Consider the following 22,106-nt stretch of genomic DNA (forward strand, 5'->3'; position numbering starts at 1 on the left):
TCTCGCATTATTCATTATGTGTGTCTGAGGAACATCAGCTTCGATCATTTCTGACACAGTAATGAAGGATAATTTTCTCATTTATTTGTACACTTCTATAATCATTGTAATTATGTCGCTGGCAAACACAAGATGAGTCTGGATTATCCTGAGCTGAGAGACTGCAAATTTTGCACGAGCCCATGTATTGTCTTCGTGCTGGAAACCTGGAGTGATTTTGGATGCTGGAATATGCAAAGGGATCACCAGAGCATGAATGTTTGTGATCGGTTCAAAGTTTGCAATCGGCTTTTCCTCAACTAAACATAAGGAGATTTTAAACAGCAAGGTTGCTGCATCATACTTTTGTCCAGTTTTAATCAGAATTCTGTTACCAATTTATTACGTTGTTTAAAAACTGCAGCTTTGGAAAAGGAAGTAAAATCATAAGAGACTCGCAGTATAAAGTCGCTTCTTATTAAATACTGATGGCGTGTGCAATCATGCATTTAGAATTTTAAATTTTTCCCACCATCTTTTTGCCATAGAATTCAAAGGGGATCAAACCCTAATTAGATATCCGGGGTAACTGATGGAATTCTCATATCACTCCAATAACGAAAGCTTTTATTGCATTTCAGTTCCCTGAATAAAACTCTTACATTTGCATTCTGTCAAATTTCAACAAGTGCTTCCACTACTGGAATGTGAAGATAAAATGTTAATAAAACAAAGGCTACTGACCATTTTGCTTTACACCATGACAACTACAAGTAAGTCAGTTGTTCAGTTAGCTCATTGTAAATCATATTATTGTAAGTCTTATCTGAAAGCCATGACGGACACCATGGTGATATCTTAGCAACGCAGCACTGTAACTAACCATACTAGTCACAATGACTTCCCACCTTATGTGGATCAATAGGGCCACCTAGTGTTTGGCGTAGAGGAAGCAATTTGTAATCTCAAGATGGTTATAAAGTCATCGGGGGCAGTTTTCTGGTCTTGCCGTGCCTGCCACAGATTGCACCGATCCAGAGAAATTGCATGCGGGCCAAAAAACGGGTTTCCTGTCCAACGCCAAATGGTTTGCATTCGTCCCGGTCCCTTGCTAATAATATTTAGCCCATTCGATGCCGCATTCTCCCAGCTCCCGGGATCTTCTGACTCTCGCAAGCCCAGAGAGAATCAGTACTGGTCCCCAGACATGATGACCATGCTGGGGGAGCTCAGAGGTCATTGAAGCCCTCGGGTGGTCAAAGACATGGTTTGGCTGTGCCCATATGGCAGTGCCCACATAGCATCCTGGCAGTGCCCGTCTGGCACCCAGGCAATGCCAGCTGGGCACTGCCACTTTAAAAAGTCTGACAACACCAGGTTTAAGTCCAACCGATTTATTTGATAGTAAACTCACAAGCTTTCGAGGTTACCCCCTTCGTCAGGTGAATGGAGAGTTCTGGCCTCAGACAGAGCATATAAAGCACAGACAGGTTACAGATTACTGATTAGAATGCGAATCTTTACACCTAACCTGTTGTTCAAGTCTTAAAGTGGCTGACAATGTGTGTGGAGGGAGCACTGATCACAGGTTAAAGAGTTACTGTCTCCAGACAGTACAGTAAGTGAGGTTTTGCAAACCCAGGCAAGTCACGGGGGTTACAGAGAGTGCGACATGAACCCAAGATCCCTGTTGAGACCATCCTCGTGTGCGGAACTTGGCTATCAGTCTCTGCTCAGCAACTCTGTGCTGTTGTGTGTTGTGAAGGCCACCTTGGAGAATGCTTACCCGAAGGTCAGAGGCTGAATGCCCATGACCACTGAAGTGTTCGCCAACAGGAAGGGAACAGTCTTGCCTGGTGATTGTCGAGCAATGTTCGTACATCCGTTGTCGTAGCGTCTGCATGGTCTCCCCAATGTACCATGCTTCGGGACATCCTTTCTTGCAACGTATCAGGTAGACAATGTTGGCCGAGTTGCAAGAGTATTTACCGTGTACCTGGTGGATGGTATTCTCACGTGTGATGATGATATCCATGTCGATGATCCGGCATGTCTTGCAGAGGTTGTTGTGGCAAGGTTGTGTGGTATTGTGGTTACTGTTCTCCTGAAGGCTGGGTAGTTTGCTGCGAACAATGGTCTGTTTGAGGTTGTGTGGTTGTCTGAAGGCAAAAAGTGGGGGTGTGGGGATGGCCCTGGCGAGATGTTCGTCTTAATCAGTGATATGTTGAAGACTCTGGAGAAGATGTCGTAGCTTCTCCGCTCCGGGGAAGTACTGGATGACGAAGGGTACTCTGTCCACTGTGTCCCGTGTTTGTCTTCTGAGGAGATCGGTGTGGTTTTTCGCTGTGGCACATCGGAACTGTCAATCTGAGTCGAGCGCCATATCCTGTTCTTATGAGGGCATCTTTCAGCGTCTAGAGGTGTCTGTCACGATCCTCCTCATCTGAGCAAATCCTGTGTATACGGAGGGCTTGTCCATAGGGGATGGCTTCTTTAACATGTTTAGGGTGGAAGCTGGAGAAGTGGAGCATTGTGAGATTGTCTGTGGGCTTGCGGTACAGTGAGGTGCTGAGGTGACCGTCCTTGAATGCAGATTCGCGTTCTAATCAGTAATCTGTAAACTGTCTGTGCTTTATATGCTCTGTCTGCGGCCAGAACTCTCCATTCACCTGACGAAGGGGGTAACCTTGAAAGCTAGTGAGTTTACTATCAAATAAATCGGTTGGACTTAAACCTGGTGTTGTCAGACTTTTTACTGTGTTTACCCCAGTCCAATGCCAACATATCCACATCATCGCTGCCACTTTGCCAGGGATAATGGAATGGGGGTGGGGGCTGCGGGGGGGTGGGCCTGATCAAGTATGACATTCACATACAGGCCATAATTTTACTACCCTGCCCACCACGGGAATCGGAGTGGGTGAGGGGTGGGCCATAGAAAAGGTCCATTGACCTCGGGTGGGATTTTACGGTTGTGGAATGAGCAAGGCCGTAAAATCCCGCCTACACTTTTATATTGCTCATGCTCATCAAACAAAACTATTCTCTGTCTTAGAGGTACCAGCAGATTGACGTCCACTCGGCAGCCGAGCACAAGTCCCAGCCCCCAGACCAAGTTCAAAGAGAAAGCTGAAGGAGAATGTCACTGTGCTCGCCCGCACTGTCCACCAGTTCAGAATCACACAGTTCTGGCTTAGACTTGGTCTCGTCTGCTACAGAACACCTCACTGACATATCCCACAGCAGTCAGAGGCAGGGACAACTCAGGTTTCAGGCACACCGAGGGCTGCTGGAGACCAGCCACCAGCTCAGTCTCAGGTACATGATGAGCCTCTGGAAGCGGCTGCCAGCTCACTGGCGGAGGTGCTTTGGAATATCAAGCAGAAATCATGGCCTGATGAATCATGAGGCCTGAAGATGCAAGTATGAATGTTGGGCTCATTTTCAATGTGAATGTTTGGACATCCCTTGAGAGAAAAGTGAATGGGTAGAGGGCTAGGAGAAATGAAATCATTTCCCCTTGCCTTCACTTCTCCTCACAGTTATCAGTGATTAAGTGTCACTGGCACCTCACCCATATCTTACTTCCTCCATGGTATTGTTGGGCTCACGCTGACCTCAACACCCTCTGGATGTTCCTGGGCCTCAGGATCTTCATCCTCCAATGATCTCTCATCTTCCGGCAAGGGATTATCTCTGTGCAAAGCCAGGTTGTGAAAATCACAACACACAGCAATGATGCGGGGAACTTTGTCAGAAGTGCATTGCAGTAACTCACCTGAACGGTTCAAGCATTTGATACACAACTTCAGAAGCCCGATGACCTGCTGTGTTAGGGCTTGTGTGGAGTTGTGAGCAGCGTTGTACCATACTCTCAGGCAATGCACCTGTGTCATCAGCCAGTATTTTAGTGGTTACTCCTGATTGCCAAGTGGCCATTTATGCAGGCGAACTGGCCCCTCAAAAATCTCAGGCACCTGGGAGTGACTCAGGATGTGGGAGTCATGGCAACTCCCAGGGTATCAGGCACAAATGAGCAGGACGTGCTTTTGATTATCACACACTAGTTGCACATTGATGGAATGGTAGCACCTGCGGTTGATAAACATTAGGGAATGCTGCCATTAAGTGGCACAATGGTTAGCACTGCTGCCTCACAACACCACGTACATGGGTTCAATTCCAGCCTTGGGTCGCTGTCTGTGTGGAGTTTGCACTTTCTCCTCACGTTGGTGTGGGTTTCCTCCAGGCGCTCCAGTTTTCTCCCATAGTCCAAAGATGTGCAGGTTAGATGGATTAGCCATGCTAAATTGCCCTTAATGTTAGGGGATGGGCAGGGTAAATATGTGGGGTTCTGGGAATAGCACTTAGGTCAGATTGTGGTTGGTGCAGACTCAATGGGCCAAATGGTCTCCCCTTGCAGTGTAGGGATTCTCTGAGTCCGTATAGTCAGATAGGTGCTGCACCCTGCACTGCTGGGAAAGCCTGAGATGGCAGGAAAGCCAGTGAATCTTTGAGCCTGGCTATTCTTGTTTAGAACAACAAACTGATGTGCCTTCCTGTAAAGAGCACCTTTGACCTCCTTTATGTATCCATGTGTCACAGACTGTGAGAAGCCACATATATTCACTACTGCAGAAAATGCAGATGCATGGGATTGAGGGTGATTTAGCAGTTTGGATCAGAAATTGGCTAGCTGATAGAAGACAGAGGGTGTGGTTGATGGGAAATATTCAACCTGGAGTGCAGTTACAAGTGGTGTACCTCAAGGATCTGTTTTGGGGCCACTGCTGTTTGTCATTTTTATAAATGATCTAGATGAGGATGTAAAAGGATGGGTTAGTAAATTTGCTGATGATACCAAAGTCAGAGGAGTTGTAGACAGTGAGGACGGATGTTACAGTTTGCAGAGGGACACAGATAAGCTGCAGAGCTGGGCCGAGAGGTGGCAGATGGAGTTTAATACGGAAAAGTGTAAGCTGATTAACTTTGTTAAGAGTAACAGGAGTACAGAATGTAGAGCTAATGGAAGAACTCTTAGTAGTGTTGACAAGCAGAGAGATCTTGGTGTACATGTGAATAGCTCCCTGAAAGTTGGCCCCCAGGTTGTTAAGGTTGTTCAGAAGACGTATGGTGTGTTAGCTTTTATTGGTAGAGGGATTGAATTTTGGAGCCGTGAGGTCATGTTGCAACTGTACAAAACTCTGGTGTGGCCACACTTGGAGTATTGCGTACAGTTCTGGTCGTCACATTATAAGAAAGATGTGGAGGCATTGGAAAAGGTGCAGAGGTGGTTTACCAGGATGTTGCCTGGTATGGTGGGAAGGTCTTCTGAGGAAAGGCTGAGGGACTTGAGATTATTTTCATTAGAGAGAAGGTTACGAGGTGACCTAATTGAGGCATTCAAGATGATCAGAGGATTAGATAGGGTGGAGAGTGAGAGCCTTTTTCCTTGGATGGTGATGACTAACACGAGGGGGCATAGCTTTAAATTAAGGAGTGGTAATTATAGGACAGATGTCAGAGGGAGGTTCTTTACTCAGAGGGTAGTAAGGGCATGGAATGCCCTGCCTGCAGCAGTTGTGGACTTGCCAACTTTAAGGGCGTTCAAATGGTCAGTGGATAGGCATATGGATAACATTGGAATAGTTTAGGTTAGAGGGTCATTAGATTGGTTCCACTGGTCGGCGCAACATCGAGGACCAAAGGACCTGTACTGCACTGTTTTGTTCTATGTTCTATGTTCTATTCCCTGTTAATCTCTGAAAAGTCTCATAGACAAAGAAATTGAGATTGGCATTCACCTTTATATGGTAGTCATGATGTGGAGATGCTGGTGTTGGACTGTGATAAACACAGTAAAAAGTCTCACAACACCAGGTTAAAATTCAACAGATTTATTTGGTAACAAACTCCACTAGCTTTCAGAGCACTGCTCCTTCGTCAGGTGAGTGTTACGTCACAATTTACCCCTGTTGTCTGGGTCTCTCCTCCTGACCCTCTTGTCTGTGCTTTGGTTGCCTTAACCCTGGCAGGGCCTCCTGGTGGAGCTAAGCTCTGTATCACCTCTCCCTCTTTCACCTCTTCCATTGCTTAAAGATCCTCAGAAATAAATCAACATTAGTTTCAGTCCTGCTTATATTTTCACTGATGCTGTCCTATCTGTGAAGTGCTACCATAGACATTGAAGTGACTAAGAAGTCATCCCAGGAATGTGACATCTGAATCAGAAACTGATGTGAGAAGGTTTGAACGACAAGCTCTACAATTTTCAACATATCTACATGGTTTTCCTTCAAGTACTCCGGTTGCCTCCCATAGTCCAAAGATGTGCAGATTAAGTGGATTAGTCATGGTAAATTGTCCCTTAGTGTTCCAAGATGTGTAGGTTGGGGGATTAGTGGGGTAAATGCGTGGGATTACGGAGATGGGGGCATGGAGTCACACTGGGTAAGAAACTCTGTCAGAGAATCACTGCAGACTCGATGGGCTGAATGGCCTCTCTCTGCACTGTTGGGATTCTGTGATTGTATTTAACCTGGTTCAGTGTTCTATTCTGTTGTGGCAAATTACCACTTTGGAGTCAGACTAGAGGTGCAACAATACAGTTTTATTTGACAAAGCTTCATGGAGAAAAGGCACTGGTATTCCGCAGTACTGGGCAGCTACCTCCCCTCAATGATACAAAAGGAGCGGTCCATCTTTATACCTTTTACACAATAGATGGACGGACATCATTAACACATCGTTGTAATCAAATAGGTGAACATCGTTTAACACTTTGTTACAGACAGATACAGACATGAGCATTTCAATATCGCATTGTTCCATGAATGGATACATTTCCTCTTTATCAATAACTTAGTTTCGGTCTATCCATACAGTAATTGGTTTTCCTGCATTTATGTATTTCTGTTCCCACTTATGGCTAATTTCCCTATCAAACCCCATTGTCCCAGGACTGTCTTTATCTTTTAAGGTGCCTGGCTTCCTGCAGTATTTGTTTCCTGTATGTTTAATTCAAATAACTGCCTGTCCTATACGTTTTAACTTTCAAGTAGCTGTCTGCATTAAAAGTCAGTGCCTGCTTACTGTCTTTTAACCCTTCATGTGCCAGGCAGCTATTTTTATGCCAGATATCCACCTTTATGGTTTTTTTTCCACCACAATTCTATGATCTTGGTTTCCAAATGGCAATAAATTGCTGATGATGAATGACTATCCTCTTTGGCCCATTAGGAATGCCCATTCTGTCCAAGGCCACACTACTCTGAAAATGCCTGATCTAAGCAGACTCAGTGAAATAATCTTGAGCTGCCAACAGAGGTTGCTCACATAATCCCACTCTCCACACAATCTTTGAACAGGTGATGAGGTGTAATGTCACTAGATTATTAACCTATCATCTATGAAGTCGTGAGTACAAATCCCACCATGACAGCTGGTTGGGTTTAAATACAATTAATTTCCCAGTGGTGAGGGCAGGCAGGAAAGAGGCTGGAGAAGCAGACACTCACTGATTTTGAAAAGCTCCCTCCCAAGAAATCCATGAACCAGCAAAAAGATTGAGCAGAAGAATAAAGCGAAAGTCATAAAGGTTAAGACAATTGATCTGAAGATCAAGTAGGAGCTAAACAGAGGAATGTTTCGTCTGGAGTGAACCTTACTGATCTCCATAAATGGAGTGTTACATCTATACATTGACCTCAAGTGCATCCCTGAATGGTGCTTTCAAACGTGTTAACGCTGTGAATGTGATGTAAAACTATCGGGTTAAGAGGATTGCTGTTTTAGCACTGAAAAATGCATTGGTTTCCAATGGCTCTCTGCGCTAGAAGGACTTCTTCCTTTCTGTGAAATAAGACTCAAGTCTCTCTTGCAGCATCAACAAGTTAGAGAACACCCCCAGAAAGAGCCCTTTCATGCTGCAGCCTGTTCCTCCCACACAGCCTCGGATATGCCCACTGCCAGCCACCATCCAAAATCACTTACACTTTTAAATTATAACTGTGCAATAACTCCAGTACAGAAAGATGGTGGTTCTCTGCTATTGTTTCTTCAATGCTTCCTCTCTGACTGTGCATCTACCCAATATTTACCTGGAACCTGTGAAGCTTCCTCCTGTGTTTTTCCAGCCTGCCTCAATAATACTGGATCCTATTGTTATTGTGATGAATGTTCCCACACTCCCATCTGAGCCCATTAGTATTGAAGTGTCCATGATCCATGTGGATCTTTTCCCACTCCCCACCTCCCCCCCTTTATCTAGAGGCTGCACCCAAGATTGTCTCCACTAACTGACTGCTGGGCTGAGGTTCACAAGGTCCCAGGACTGTGTTTGCCTTCTGACTCTTAACTGCAAGTTCCAGATCAGAGACTTCGACTTTCACATTGTTGCTTATTTCCCTGATGACTGCAGATTGCACTGTCTCCCTTCCCAAACCACCCTCTCCTCCCCCGTAAAAAATCCCCACTGGGCGGCTGCATCCCTTCCCACCTGTGGCACATAAACAACCTCACCCCTTTCCAAATTGAGTCTGCGTTGATCCCCTCCCTTTCATATATGTTGTTTCCCTTTCACCTCCTTGTTAGCATTTCTGTTAACCTTGTCAGGGTCCAGATTTCCACTTCTCAATCTGCCCTCTACTTCCCAGTATTCCCCCTCCTCCTGCAAAGCCTTCCTGCCCCTTTGCCTTCCATTGAGCACCTACCAACCCCACAACTCCTTGCATAGCCTTCCCCACCATATCTCTCCCCAACCCATTGCTTAATCTTCTTTTCCCATTGCTCATGTCTTCACTCTTCCCCACCCCAGATCCCCTCCCCCCAACTCCTTCCATAGTCAATTTGCTCCTTTCTGAATGCTTAGCCATGTCTGAGGATTACTGCACCTTGCTGTTCTTCTGGATAATGATGGCAGCTACCAGTCTCAGACTGCTCCTAACCTCTCCTGCACTCCTCCCCTTAGAATTAAACCCTTGAAACAAAGAATAGCGTTGAATTGGCCACATTCTTCACAAACTTGTTTCTGGGCTGAGGGCTTGTTGGGGGTGGGGCACGAGGCACTGGGAACTTGCTTTATTTTGCTATTAATGACTGGGAGCAGCAGCATTCGGTAAGGAGGATGGAGACAGCTGCCCACCAGCCATGTATTTTCTTTAACCATAAAACCCAAAAGATCCATCCCAAATAAGTGCCTCAGCACTCAACGCACATTATGGCTTAGGCCCCAGATCAAGCATATATATGATATATATGTATGATAAACCTGAGGTCTTTATGCCTGGACCCCAGTGTGAATCAATGCAATGGGCTTTAAGAGCCAGACGATAGCGCTGAAAGTAAGAACGAGATCAAATAATTGCATGGTTCCTCCATTTATTTCCTGTCTTAAAATAATGAACACATTTGTCCTCAGAATTATGAGTCAAACAATCAATCCAATGCTAGCAATAATAATACATTGCATAATGAAGTTTTTGTTACACCTTTGCACAATTCTGACTGATTATGTGTTTGTGTAGAAGCATGTTGCTTTAGGAATTCCACAAATATTGCTCGAGTGGAAGGGCATGTCAAACTATGTGCCCATCTTACAGGATGGTCTCTCCAACTTGAAAATGCACTGCAGCATCTTAACAGGCCTGTTGAGAAAATAACAAACTGTTTTTAAACTTCAGAATATGTAAATGTCACTTAAAGAGCTGGATTTCGTGATCCAGGTTTTCCACTGAGCAAGAACAATTCGACTGGTAGTAAACAAGAATGTTTTCTATTGTGGTATTTCATACCAACAGCAACAAGTTCATGTTGAATGTTCCAACAATTTATTCCGCCACTCAAGTATTAGAAATATTTAAATGTTGCTGTTTTTAATATTCTGTCCAAAATGAGTTAAGAGTGAGTAAAAGATTGATAAGGAAGGAAAAATTAGATTACAAGAGAAAGGTAGCCAGAAATATAGGGCAGAATTCTCAAGCCTCCCTCCTCCTGAGGTGGCTTACAATATGCCACCAATGGGGTCTTCCAGTCCGATAGAAGTTGATGCCGATTTACATCCCTCAACTATGCCTTCTTCCACCTGCCCCCAACCCCACCCCCCACCGCCGCTGTGTCAGGGAACCCATGACAGGGGCCGACTTTGATGGGATGGGCTGGAGGATTCTGCCCATAAAGACAGATGATAGAGTTTCTGCAGATACTTCAAAAAGAAGTGAGTGTTGGTCCTGTAGAAAGTGAGTCCAAGGCATTAATAATGGAAAAATATAGAGATGGGAGTGGAATTGAACAAGCATTTTGCATCTGTCTTCACTTTACAAGTAACATCCCAACAATAGCTATAAATCAAGAAATAGAAGGAAAGGAGAGTCTGAAGAAAATTACAATCACCAAGTGATGGTACTGAGCAAATTGTTGGAGCTATAGGCTGACAAATCTCCAGGTTTTGAAATACTTTATCCTTTGAAAAGAAGTGGATAGGGAGATGGTGGATGCATTGGTTTCAATTTTCTGAAACTCCCTAAATTTGGAAAAGGTCCCATTAGATTGAAAAATAACAAGTGTAACTCCTTTATTCAAAAAGGAAGAGTGGCAGAAAGCAGAAAACTACAGGCTTAACAACTGTCATCAAGAAAATGTTAGAAGCAATATTATAAACGCTATAGCTGGACACTTGGAAAGATTCAAGGTAAGAACATAAGAACATAAGAAATAGAAGCAGGAGTAGGCCATCTAGCCCTTCGAGCCTGCCCCGCCATTCAATAAGATCATGGCTGATCTGTCGTGGCTCAGTTCCACTTTCCCGCCCTCTCCCCATAACCCTTAATCCCCTCTCTTATCAAAAACCCATCAACCCACGTCTTAAAAATATTTAGCGAGGCAGCCTCCACCACTTCAACGGGCAGAGAATTCCAGAGATTCACCACCCTTTGAGTGAAGAAGTTCCTCCTCAACTCCGTTCTAAACCGCTCCCCCTTTATCTTGAGGCTGTGCCCCCTAGTCCTACTGTCTTTTTTGAGCGGGAAGAGTCTCTCCACCTCTATTCTATCCATTCCATTCAACATCTTATACATCTCAATGAGATCTCCCCTCATTCTTCTAAACTCCAACGAGTACAAGCCTAATCACTATCAGGCAGAGTCAACATGCTTTCTCTTTGGTAAAACTATGTTTAATCAATGTGGAACCGAGTGTATGGTGTTGAAATTTGCTGATGACACCAAGATTGGTGGAACGGCAAATTGCGCAGAGGGTGTGGAGAGTCTGCAGAAGGATCTAGATAGGCTGGGCGAATGGGCCAGGAAATGGCAAATGGAATTTAATGTTGGCAAGTGCGAGGTGGTCCACTTTGGTAGGAATAATGGTAGGAAGGATTATTACTTACGTGGAGAAAAACTGCAGCAGGCGACGGTGCAGAGGGACCTCGGGGTCCTTGTGCATGAGTCGCAAAAACCCAGCTTGCAGGTGCAGCAGGTGGTCAAGAAGGCGAATGGGATGCTGGCCTTCATAGCGAGGGGGATTGAATATAAAAGGAGGGAGGTCTTGCTGCGGCTGCATAGGGCATTGGTGAGGCCGCAGCTGGAGTACTGTGTGCAGTTTTGGGCACCGTACTTACGCAAGGATATTTTGGCCTTGGAGGGAGTGCAGAGGAGGTTTACTAGGCTGATGCCGGAGTTGAGGGGGTTGAGCTATGAGGAGAGGCTGAATAAACTAGGCTTGTACTTGTTAGAGTTTAGAAGAATGAGGGGAGATCTCACTGAGACATATAAGATGATGAATGGGATGGATAGGATGGAGGTGGAGAGACTCTTCCCGCTCAGAAAGGACAGTAGGACTAGGGGGCACAGCCTCAAGATAAAAGGGGGGCGGTTTAGAACAGAGTTGAGGAGGAACTTCTTCACTCAAAGGGTGGTGAATCTCTGGAATTCTCTGCCTGTTGAAGTGGTGGAGGCTACCTCGTTAAATATTTTTAAGACGCGGGTTGATGGGTTTTTGATAAGCGAGGGGATTAAGGGTTATGGGGAGAGGGTGGGAATGTGGAACTGAGCCACGACAGATCAGCCATGATCTTATTGAATGGCGGGGCAGGCTTGAAGGGCCGGATGGCCTACTCCTGCTTCTATTTCTTATGTTCTTATGGATGTGGATGTGCTGTGGATAAAGGGGAACCAGTGGATGTACTATATTTAGATTTCCAGAAGACATTTGATAAGTTGCCATATCAAAGAAAATAAAAGCTCGTGGTGTAGTGGGCAACATATTGACATGGATAGAAAATTGGCTGGCTAACAGGAAACAGAGGTAGGCAGAAATAGTTGTTTTTATGATTAACTGGATGTAACAAGAGGTGTGCCATTGGATTCAGTGTGAGGGTCTCAAGTTGTTTCATTTATATGAATGAGTTGGATTAAGGGACCGAAGATATGGGCTGAAATTCTCTGGTCGTTCACGCTGACGTGCCTTCCATTGTTTGCTGGAGCAGACGAGTGAAGGAGCAGAGAGACAGCTAAGATTTTACCTGTTAAAAACCAGTTTAAAATAAGTTTAAAGCATTTTGTTCTTTGTAGAACTGTTTAAAGCATTTATTTATTGTATTTACTGCTTTAAGAATTCTGAGGGAGTGGTTAGCAGGCAGTTGTGGGCCATCAGATTTAAATCAACGCCAGGTTTAAAAGGAGGCCTGGTGTAGACAGCGGGCAGCGTCTGAGCGGGCAGCGGAGTGAGAGGGAAGCAGAGTGAACTACTAGGGCTTAATATCAAAAAGGGCTGGAAGGAAAAAAGGCCAGGTGAGTTCGTTTGAAAAACAAAAAAAACAAAAAAAAAACAAAAAATTTTTTCAAAACTACTACAGTAAATAATGGAAGGGCATGTGATGTGTGGTTTCTGTATGATGTGGGAACTGGTGGACCCTAGGGTTCATCCCAGTGACCATGTCTGCAGTAAGTGCAGGTTGCTGGAGGAGCTCCAGCTCAGGGTAAATGAGCTGGCCTCTGAGCTACAGACACTGAGGCTCATCAAGGGGAGAGAGGGTGCCATTGTCAATGGGGTGCAAGTGACATCCACCCCCCCTGGACTGGCTAACTCTAAGGGTCAGGGACAAGAGGGGGCTACTGGGAAGTGGAAGCGGGGTGAGGAGCGGAGGCCTCAGCCTCTTAATCTGCATAACAGGTTTGAGGTTCTTGCTTCCAAGTTGGACGAGAACGAGGCAGGTGAGGTTGGTGAGCAAGCTGCATACGGTACAGTGCTGCAGCAGGACATAGGCAAAGAGAAAAGGAAAAGGAACGTAGTAGTTATTGGGGATAGTGGGGTGAAGGGTATTGACACTGTCCTTTGTCACAATGACAAAGTGCACAGAAGGGTGTGTTGTCTGCCTGGTGCTCGGGTACGGGATGTCGCAGCTGGGCTGCAGAGGAACCTGGAGTGGGAGGGTGAGAATCCGGTCGTTGTGGTACATGTGGGTGCCGGCGACGTAAGCAAAATGCAGACTGAGGATCTGGGGAGGGAGTATGAAAAGCTTGGAATGGAATTAAAAAGTAGAACCGACAAGGTGGTCATCTCTGGGCTACTGCCTGAACCGTGTGCAGATGGGCGTAGGGTTGACAAGATTAAGGAAGTGAATGGGTGGCTCAGGGATTGGTGTGGGAGGAATGGGTTTGAATTTATGGGGCATTGGCACCAGTATTGGGGTAGGTGGGACCTGTTCGGGAGGGATGGGGTTGGTCTGAACCGTGCTGGGACCAGAGTGCTGGCGAATCGAGTAAAGAGGACTGTAGACAGGGCTTTAAACTAATTAGGGGGGGGAGGGTGTGAGGGTAGGTGACCTTACGAGGTCTAAAGTTAAGGAAAGTGTACATGTAAGGGAAGAGGCCGAGGATGTCCCAATAATAGAGGGAGTAGGGGGCGTGAGTATAGTTGGTGGCGTTGCGGCAAATAGGGTCCAGGTGAAGGCTGGGATGAAAGCACTTTATCTGAATGCACGAAGCATTCGGAATAAAGTGGATGAGCTGATGGCGCAGATCGACACAAATGGATACAATCTGGTGGCCATTACAGAGACGTGGCTGCAGGGTGACAGGGACTGGGAGCTGAATGTACAGGGCTATCAAGTGTTTAGGAAGGATAGACAGGAGGGAAAAGGGGGGAGCGTAGCTCTGCTGATTAAGGATAGCATCACGGTGGTAGCAAGGGATTATATTGGAGCCAAGGAGCAGAGGGTGGAATCGTTGTGGGTGGAGATTAGGAACAGCAAAGGGAGGAAGACGCTGGTGGGTGTCGTCTATAGGCCCCCGAATAATGATCTGGAGATGGGGCGGGCTGTTAACGCGCAAATAAGTGCGGCGTGCAGGAATGGGACGGCCGTAGTTATGGGGGATTTCAATCTGCATATTGATTGGTCGACCCATGTTGGACGTGGGGGGCTCGAGGAAGAGTTCTTGGAATGCTGCCGGGATAGTTTCCTCGAACAGTGTGTGTTGGAGCCGACGAGGGAGCGAGCTATCTTGGATCTGGTGCTATGTAATGAGGCGGGTAGAATTAGGGACCTTGTGGTGAAGGATCCTCTTGGGGAGAGTGATCATTGTATGGTGGAGTTTCTGGTGCAGATGGAGGAGGAGAAAGTGGGTTCCCGGACACGCGTCCTTTGTTTGAATAGAGGGAAATACGGTAGGATGAGAGAAGAATTGGCGAATGTGGACTAGGAGAGCGCGTTGGAGGGAGGGTCTGTTAAGGAGCAGTGGAGGATCTTTAAGGAGATCTTTCTTGGTGCTCAACGGAAATTTATTCCGATGGTCAAAAAGGATAGTAGGAGGAGAGGTAATAAGCCGTGGATAACAAAGGAGGTGAAGGAAAGTGTTAAACTAAAAGCGGAGGAATTTAGAGTAGCTAAGAGTAGTGGGCGAGAAGAGGATTGGGAGAGGTTTAAATGTCAACAAAGATTGACAAAGAAGTTGATAAGGAAGGGTAGGAGAAACTATGAAGCTGGGCTAGCGCTTAATATAAAAAAGGATAGCAAGAGTTTTTATAAATATATAAAAAGGAAGAGGCTGGCTAGGGTGAATGTTGGTCCTTTAGAGGATGAGAAAGGGGACCTAGTGGTAGGGGATGGGGATATGGCTAAGGTATTGAATAACTTTTTTGTTTCTGTCTTCATGGAGGAGGACGTGAATAATTTGCCGGGTGTTAGCGATAGAAAGGTGGTAGGACTGGAGGGTCTTAATGACATTACTGTTACTAGAAAGGCGGTGCTCGACAGACTGGAGGGGCTGATTGTGGACAAGTCCCCAGGACCGGATGGAATGCATCCGAGGGTTCTGAAAGAAATGGCGGAGGTGATAGTGGATGCCTTGGTGGTTATTTTCCAAACGTCGCTGGATTCCGGGAAAGTGCCGGATGATTGGAAAACGGCTAATGTTACGCCGTTGTTTAAGAAGGGTGCCAGGCAAAAGGCGGGGAATTATAGGCCGGTTAGTTTAACATCTGTGGTAGGTAAAATGTTAGAATCTGTCATTAAGGAGGAAATTGCGAGGCATCTTGAAGGGAATTGCTTGATAGAGCAGACGCAGCACGGTTTCATTAAAGGGAAGTCGTGTCTGACAAATTTACTGGAGTTCTATGAGGATGTGTCTAGGGCGGTGGATAGAGGAGAGCCGGTGGATGTGGTCTTTCTAGATTTTCAGAAAGCGTTTGACAAAGTGCCTCACAAGAGGTTATTGCAGAAGGTCGAGGGACATGGAGTTGGGGGTAGGGTGTTAGCGTGGATAGAGGATTGGTTGTCAAATAGGAGGCAGAGAGTGGGGGTCAACGGGTGCTATTCGGATTGGCGGATGGTGACTAGTGGAGTGCCCCAGGGGTCGGTGCTGGGGCCTCAGCTTTTTACCATTTATATAGATGATCTGGAGGAGGGAACCGAGTGTAGAGTGTCGAAATTTGCTGATGACACCAAGATTGGGGGAACGGCAAATTGTGCGGAGGGTGTGGAGAGTCTGCAGAAGGATCTAGATAGGCTGGGCGAATGGGCCAGGAAATGGCAAATGGAATTTAATGTTGGCAAGTGTGAGGTGGTCCACTTTGGTAGGAAAAATGGTAGGAAAGACTATTACTTACGAGGCGAAAAACTGCAGCAGGCGGCGGTGCAGAGGGACCTCGGGGTCCTTGTGCATGAGTCGCAAAAACCCAGCTTGCAGGTGCAGCAGGTGGTCAGGAAGGCGAATGGGATGCTGGCCTTCATAGCGAAGGGGATTGAATATAAAAGTAGGGAGGTCTTGCTGCAGCTGTGTAGGGCATTGGTGAGGCCGCAACTGGAGTACTGTGTGCATTTTTGGGCGCCGCACCTGCGCAAAGATATTTTGGCCTTGGAGGGAGTGCAGAGGAGGTTTACTAGGCTGATACCGGAGTTGAGGGGGTTGAGCTATGAGGAGAGGCTGAATAAACTGGGCTTGTACTCGTTAGAGTTTAGAAGAATGAGAGGAGATCTCATTGAGACGTATAAGATGATGAATGGGATGGATAGGATAGAGGTGGAAAGACTCTTCCCGCTCAAAAAAGACAATAGGACTAGGGGGCACAGCCTCAAGATAAAAGGGGGGCGGTTTAGAATGGAGTTGAGGAGGAACTTCTTCACTCAAAGGGTGGTGAATCTCTGGAATTCTCTGCCCGTTGAAGTGGTGGAGGCTGCCTCGCTAAATATTTTTAAGACGCGGGTTGATGGGTTTTTGATAGGAGAGGGGATTAAGGGTTATGGGGAGAGGGCGGGAAAGTGGAACTGAGCAGCGACAGATCAGCCATGATCTTATTGAATGGCGGGGCAGGCTCGAAGGGCTGGATGGCCTACTCCTGCTCCTATTTCTTATGTTCTTATGTTCTCTAGTACTACCATAAGCGCACCCCTACGGGTGGGCTTCCCAACAGCATGGGGTGACATCAATGGGAATTCCCATTGACAGTGATGGAACTAGTGAATTTCTGCTGCTGGCAAACAATGCACCACCTCCTGCCGGTGGAAAACACGTGGCTGGGTGACTGAAGAATCTTACCCATGGTTTGTTAAATTTGCTGATGACACTAAGATAGGTAGGAAAGAAAGATATAAAGGAAATAAAAGTGACACTACAAAGGGATGTGGATAAATAAATGGGAAAAGTTATGGCAATAGAGTATAATTTGGGAAAATGTGAAATTGGCCATAATTGAAGGAAAACTGAAAAAAAGTATATTATCTAAATGGTGGGATTGCAGAGTTAGCTTGGGTGTCCTACTGCATGAGTCACAAAAGGTTACTATGTAGGTACAGGAATTAATTAGAAAGTTATTGTTATATGAAATAAAATATGTTATTGTTTATTGCAAGGTGAATTAAGTACAAAAATAGCAATGCTACGCCTACAATTACATAGGCCATTGGTGAGATCAACTCTATAGTATTGTGTAAAGTATTAGTCCCCTTCAGTTAGAGTGTAAATGCATTGAAAGCAGTTCAGAGAAGGTTTACTGGACTGATGCCAGGAATGTGCAGGTTGTCTTATTAGGAAAGGTTGGCCAGATTAGGCTTTTACCCCTTGGAGTTTAGAAGAGCAAGAGATGACTTTATTGAAACACAAAATCCTAAGGGTTCTTGACAAGTTGGGCAGCACAGTGCCTCACAGCGCCATAGACTCAGGTCCAAATCCGGCCTTGGATGACTGTGTGGCGAAGTAAATTATCAATTGAATTGTTACATTAAATATTGAGAATTTCTTCAACTTTGTAAAAAATTGCAAGTTTAAATATGAATGGGATATGGTACACACTTGTAATTATCCATACAGGTATACTTAATGTTTTTCTCCTTCAGAATGTTTTCCAACACTGCAACACTACCGACACCGCAGGATTCTCTGCAAATCAAAAATATTGACTGAGCTTAGTTTATTTGCCAAAATGAATCAGATTTGCTATCTCGAAAATTACCACTTATCAAGACTCCCTGAAAAAAAGTGAAATAAAGAAGTGCCTGGAGTACTCAATTGATCTGGCAGCATCTATGGAGAGAGAAAAGTTAAGCACCAAATTCTCACTGGCGTTTACACCAGTGGGATCTTATGGTCCCATTGAATGTCTACTACGGTTGAAGTTTTCCCATTGATAAGGAGAGCATTCAACGGGAAACCCCACTGACAATGGTGGAACCATAAGATCCCATTGCAAATTAATTGGCCGAGTGCGAGTGGGCCACCTGATACCTTGTGGTAAATTTGTCGGTTTTGACGTTGGAGGTATATTTCCAGGGTGAAATAAAGGTATCTTTACTTTGCACTTGGTCCATTCTCTTCATGGACAGGGGTTACTTGAAAATAGTAAAGGGAGGGAGAAATCTAAAGAAGCCACTGTCGGTCTGTCTGCCAGACCCATAGTTCTGTCACCGCAAAAACGGAGAAAAATCCTGTCCATGGTTTTGAGTGATTATGATTCTTAAGACATTTATGGAATCAAATTCCACTCAAAACTTTAACTTTGCTTCTTGCAACAGATCTGCTGAGTAATCCCAGCATTTTCTGTCTTTAGCTCAGATTGTCAGTATCTGCAGTGTTTTGTTTTTAATCCTGGAAGTGATTTCGGGAAAGGTTTTATTTCATAATATAGATAAGAATGAGAGTTCATCTTTTTATACTGATCAAGAAAGATTAAATTGCTTGCCTGCAGGAATGCACCATTAAATAATTCTTAAATAAATTCAGGAATTTACTTTTCCTTCCATTGTCCTATTCAGAAGTTTAATCCATGCATTAATTATTGTATTTTAAAGAATACCAGGTTATGTACAAGTGACACATGACAATTCTGACTCATCTCTAGAAACAAAAATTAACCAAACACTTGTTCCCAGAAAATAACCTTCCTTTTTTGTTTCCAAATAGCTGGACAAGCACACATTCAAATCACTGCTAAAATTCACTATTTTCAGTGGCTTATTTCAGATACTGTGACAGATCAAATAGTAAGCCTGATTCAGTATCATGCAACTATGGGTCTGGCAGACAGACCATCAGTGGCTTCTTCAGATTTTTCTCTCCTTTTACTATTTTCAAGTAACCCCTGCCAGTATTTAACGCTCCATGAAGGGAATGGGCAAAGTGCAAAGTAAAGATACCTCTATTTCACCCTGGCAATATACCTCCAACATCAAAACCAAAAAACTCACCAAAAGGTATCAGGTAGTCCACTTGCACTCAGCCACTTAGTTACCATTTAAGGGCCTCTTTCCACTGCAGCTGGAATTTTACCCATAAAGGTGAGTGCCAGAACACCCAGCAGCCTTGTGGTTGGCTCGGGATTCCCTCCTCTTCAGCCCTCCTATGCCAAATGGAAGTCCACTAGGGTAATCCTCCAGCTACATGCCCCACTCCCCTGATGCACCCAGCCTCCGCCACACCGGGTCCATTGTGTTTCTTCACAGGGGACTCACTATCACCCCAGCAGTGACCACTGCTTTGAGTAGTGCTGCTTAAACTGGAGAGCTGCTGGCCATTTGACTGGCTGGCTGGCAGCACTAGAAGGCAGGACCTCCTCACTGATGGGGGTGGAAGTCTCGCTCTGAGCCACTTGATAGCCTGATGGCTCTTAAATTACAATGGAGTTTTTAAACCAGGTGGATGCAGGTTGGTCCCCACATTTCAGCTGGGGCCACCACCTCCTTGTAAAAGTCTGGCTTGTCTGCTAGTTGCAGCTCACTACATTAGAACTTGGACTCTGATTCATAGATGAAAATGCCACTGATACTTCAAAGGCTCATTCCATCCTTAACAATATTAAAACTTATGCAAAAAATTTATTAAGTTGACTATAGTTAAAATACTCAAGGAAAATTGTAAGATTTAATTTCTCATATTTTCTTTCTCCTCTTTCCTTTTCTGAATTTTAGTGCAATTTATATTACCTTTGGCTAAGTCAGCCCCCTGCTCTCAGGCTTTTGGCAATCCAGATGTGTTGTGAGTCTGCTAGAAAATGCTATTTCCCTTCAAATTTCCTTCTTTTAAATAAAGGCACATCCTCCTTACAGGACCTCCCTTTAACAGCACAGACAAGGCAGGTATCAATCAGCTTGGGAATCCACAAGCTGCTATTCAATGACATGCCAGGTTGGAAGTTTGAGCATCTTTACTATTCCACTCTGCTGCAACAGAGATGCTGAAAAAAAAATTACGTAGTAAAACCCACAGTATGTATGAAATGAAAATTCTCACTTATCAGGCCCATCAATATTGTCCATTATCCAGAGGTGAACTGAGGTAACCCGTTTGTTGTCCAAACTTCCAAGTTCTATTTCACGAAAAATGCTAGCAACAGGAAAGGAAAACATGATCAGTGCATCAGTGTTTTATAAAGTGGCAACATTGCTTCACATCTTTGGCTCAATATTGCAACTCCTGAGTAAACTCAAAATTAATCCAATCTAGTTTATTTGTAACTACTGAGCATTATTGCAGTGGTTTAATCATTTGTCAATCAAGACTTCCAGATTTTAATTTTGTTTCCATTTGAGTAATAGTCCCTTCCTGCATTTTTAACACTTTGTGATGGAGCACTTTGTATTTCCCACAGTGTAGAAGGAAGCCATTTAGCCCATTGAGTCTGCACCAACCACAACCCCATCCAGGTCCCATCCTCATAACCCCATGTATTTTACCTTAGCTAGTCCTCCTGACACTTAAGGGCAATTTAGCATGACCAATTCACCTAACCTGCACGTACTTGGACTGTGGGAGGAAACCAGAGCACCCAGAGGAAATTCACACAGAGAACTTGCAAACTCTACATGGACAGTGACCCAAGCCAGGAACTGAACCAGGGCCCCTGGCTCTGTGAGGCAGCAATGCTAACCACTGTGCCACCATGTTGCCCATGTATGTCATCAACCCACCAGGCTGTCCAATTCACAAATATATTCAATTCCTCTTGTAGCTTGTCAATAATATACTTACATAGCACCTTTCAGTAATAAAATATCCCAAGAGACTTCAGAAGAGAATTATAAAATTAAATCTGATACTGAGTCACAGAAGGACGAATGGTCAAAGAATTGGTCAAAGAGGTTGGTTTCAAGTGTGCCTTAAAGGACAAAAGGGAGGTAGAGAGGCAGAGAGGTCTAGGATGTTATTTCACAGTTAGGCACTCAGGCAACTGAAGGCATCAATGATGGAGGCATTAAAAATCAAGGATGTTCATGTGATCAGAATTAAAGGAGGGCAGATAGCTCAAAGAGTGTGGAGGGCTCATTATGCAATGGTAGTACCCATACCTTTGGGGCAGATGCGCCTGGTTCAAATCCCACACCAGGACTTGCTCTTCACAGAAAGTGACCTGAAGTTTTCACAGGTTAGAATGTGGGAAAACAGCTGGGAGTATAAAGAATTATGAACAGGAGTAGGCCACTTGGCCCTTTGAGTTTGCTCTGCTATTAATAAGATCATGGCTGATCTGATTATAACCTCAACCCCACATTCCTGCCTCCGCCAGATAACCTTTCAACCCTTCCCCTTGCCCTCTTGTTAATCAAGAATCTATCTAACTCTGCTTTAAAAATATTTAGAGAGTCAGCTTCCACTGCTTTTTGAGGAAGAGAATTCCAAAGACTGATAGCCTTCCTCATCTCTGTCTTAATTAAGTGACCTCTTATTTTTAAAGTGTAGTCCCTAATTCTAGATTGGCACAACAACAAGCATTGCTGCCACACAGCACCAGGGACCCAGGTTCAACTCCCAGCTTGGGTCACTGTCTGTGCAGAGTCTGCACATTTTCTCCGTGTCCATTTGGCTTTCGTCTAGGTACTCCGGTTTTCTCCCACAGTCTGAAAGACATGCTGGTTAGGTGCATCGGCCATGCTAAATTCTCCCTCAGTGTACCCTAACAGGTGCTGGAGTGTGGCGACTAGGGGATTTTCACAGTAACTTCATTGCAGTGTTAATGTAAGCCTACTTGAGACACTAAATAAATAAGATTCTCCCACAAGGGGAAACATTCTCTCCACATCTACAACTTGGAACAGTTGAGCGTAGAGGTAATGAAGGCATGAATGAGGGTTTCAATAGTAGATGACCTGAGAAAGTGACTAGTGGTTCATTGTTATGGGGATAACATCCCCTCCCCATCATGCA

The 22,106-nt window shown here is 44.9% G+C and overlaps 1 protein-coding gene across 1 annotated transcript in view; it reads right to left on the reverse strand.

The window, feature by feature from the left end:
- Positions 1-9,340: 9,340 nt before the first annotated feature.
- Positions 9,341-22,106, reverse strand: part of LOC145343707 (ADP-ribosyl cyclase/cyclic ADP-ribose hydrolase 2) — a 43,624-nt gene continuing 30,858 nt past the window's right edge. The window contains exons 7-9 of the mRNA XM_080189929.1: positions 20,196-20,288; positions 17,763-17,849; positions 9,341-9,623 (exon numbers count right to left, since the gene is read on the reverse strand). Of these exons, the coding sequence (XP_080046055.1) occupies positions 9,560-9,623; positions 17,763-17,849; positions 20,196-20,288 (244 nt within the window). The 3' untranslated portion in view covers positions 9,341-9,559. The remainder of the gene's footprint in view (positions 9,624-17,762; positions 17,850-20,195; positions 20,289-22,106) is intronic.

This window comes from Carcharhinus amblyrhynchos, chromosome 1 (genome assembly GCF_965287045.1).
Source record: "Carcharhinus amblyrhynchos chromosome 1, sCarAmb.v2.hapA, whole genome shotgun sequence".
In the NCBI taxonomy this organism is placed as follows: Eukaryota; Metazoa; Chordata; class Chondrichthyes; order Carcharhiniformes; family Carcharhinidae; genus Carcharhinus; species Carcharhinus amblyrhynchos.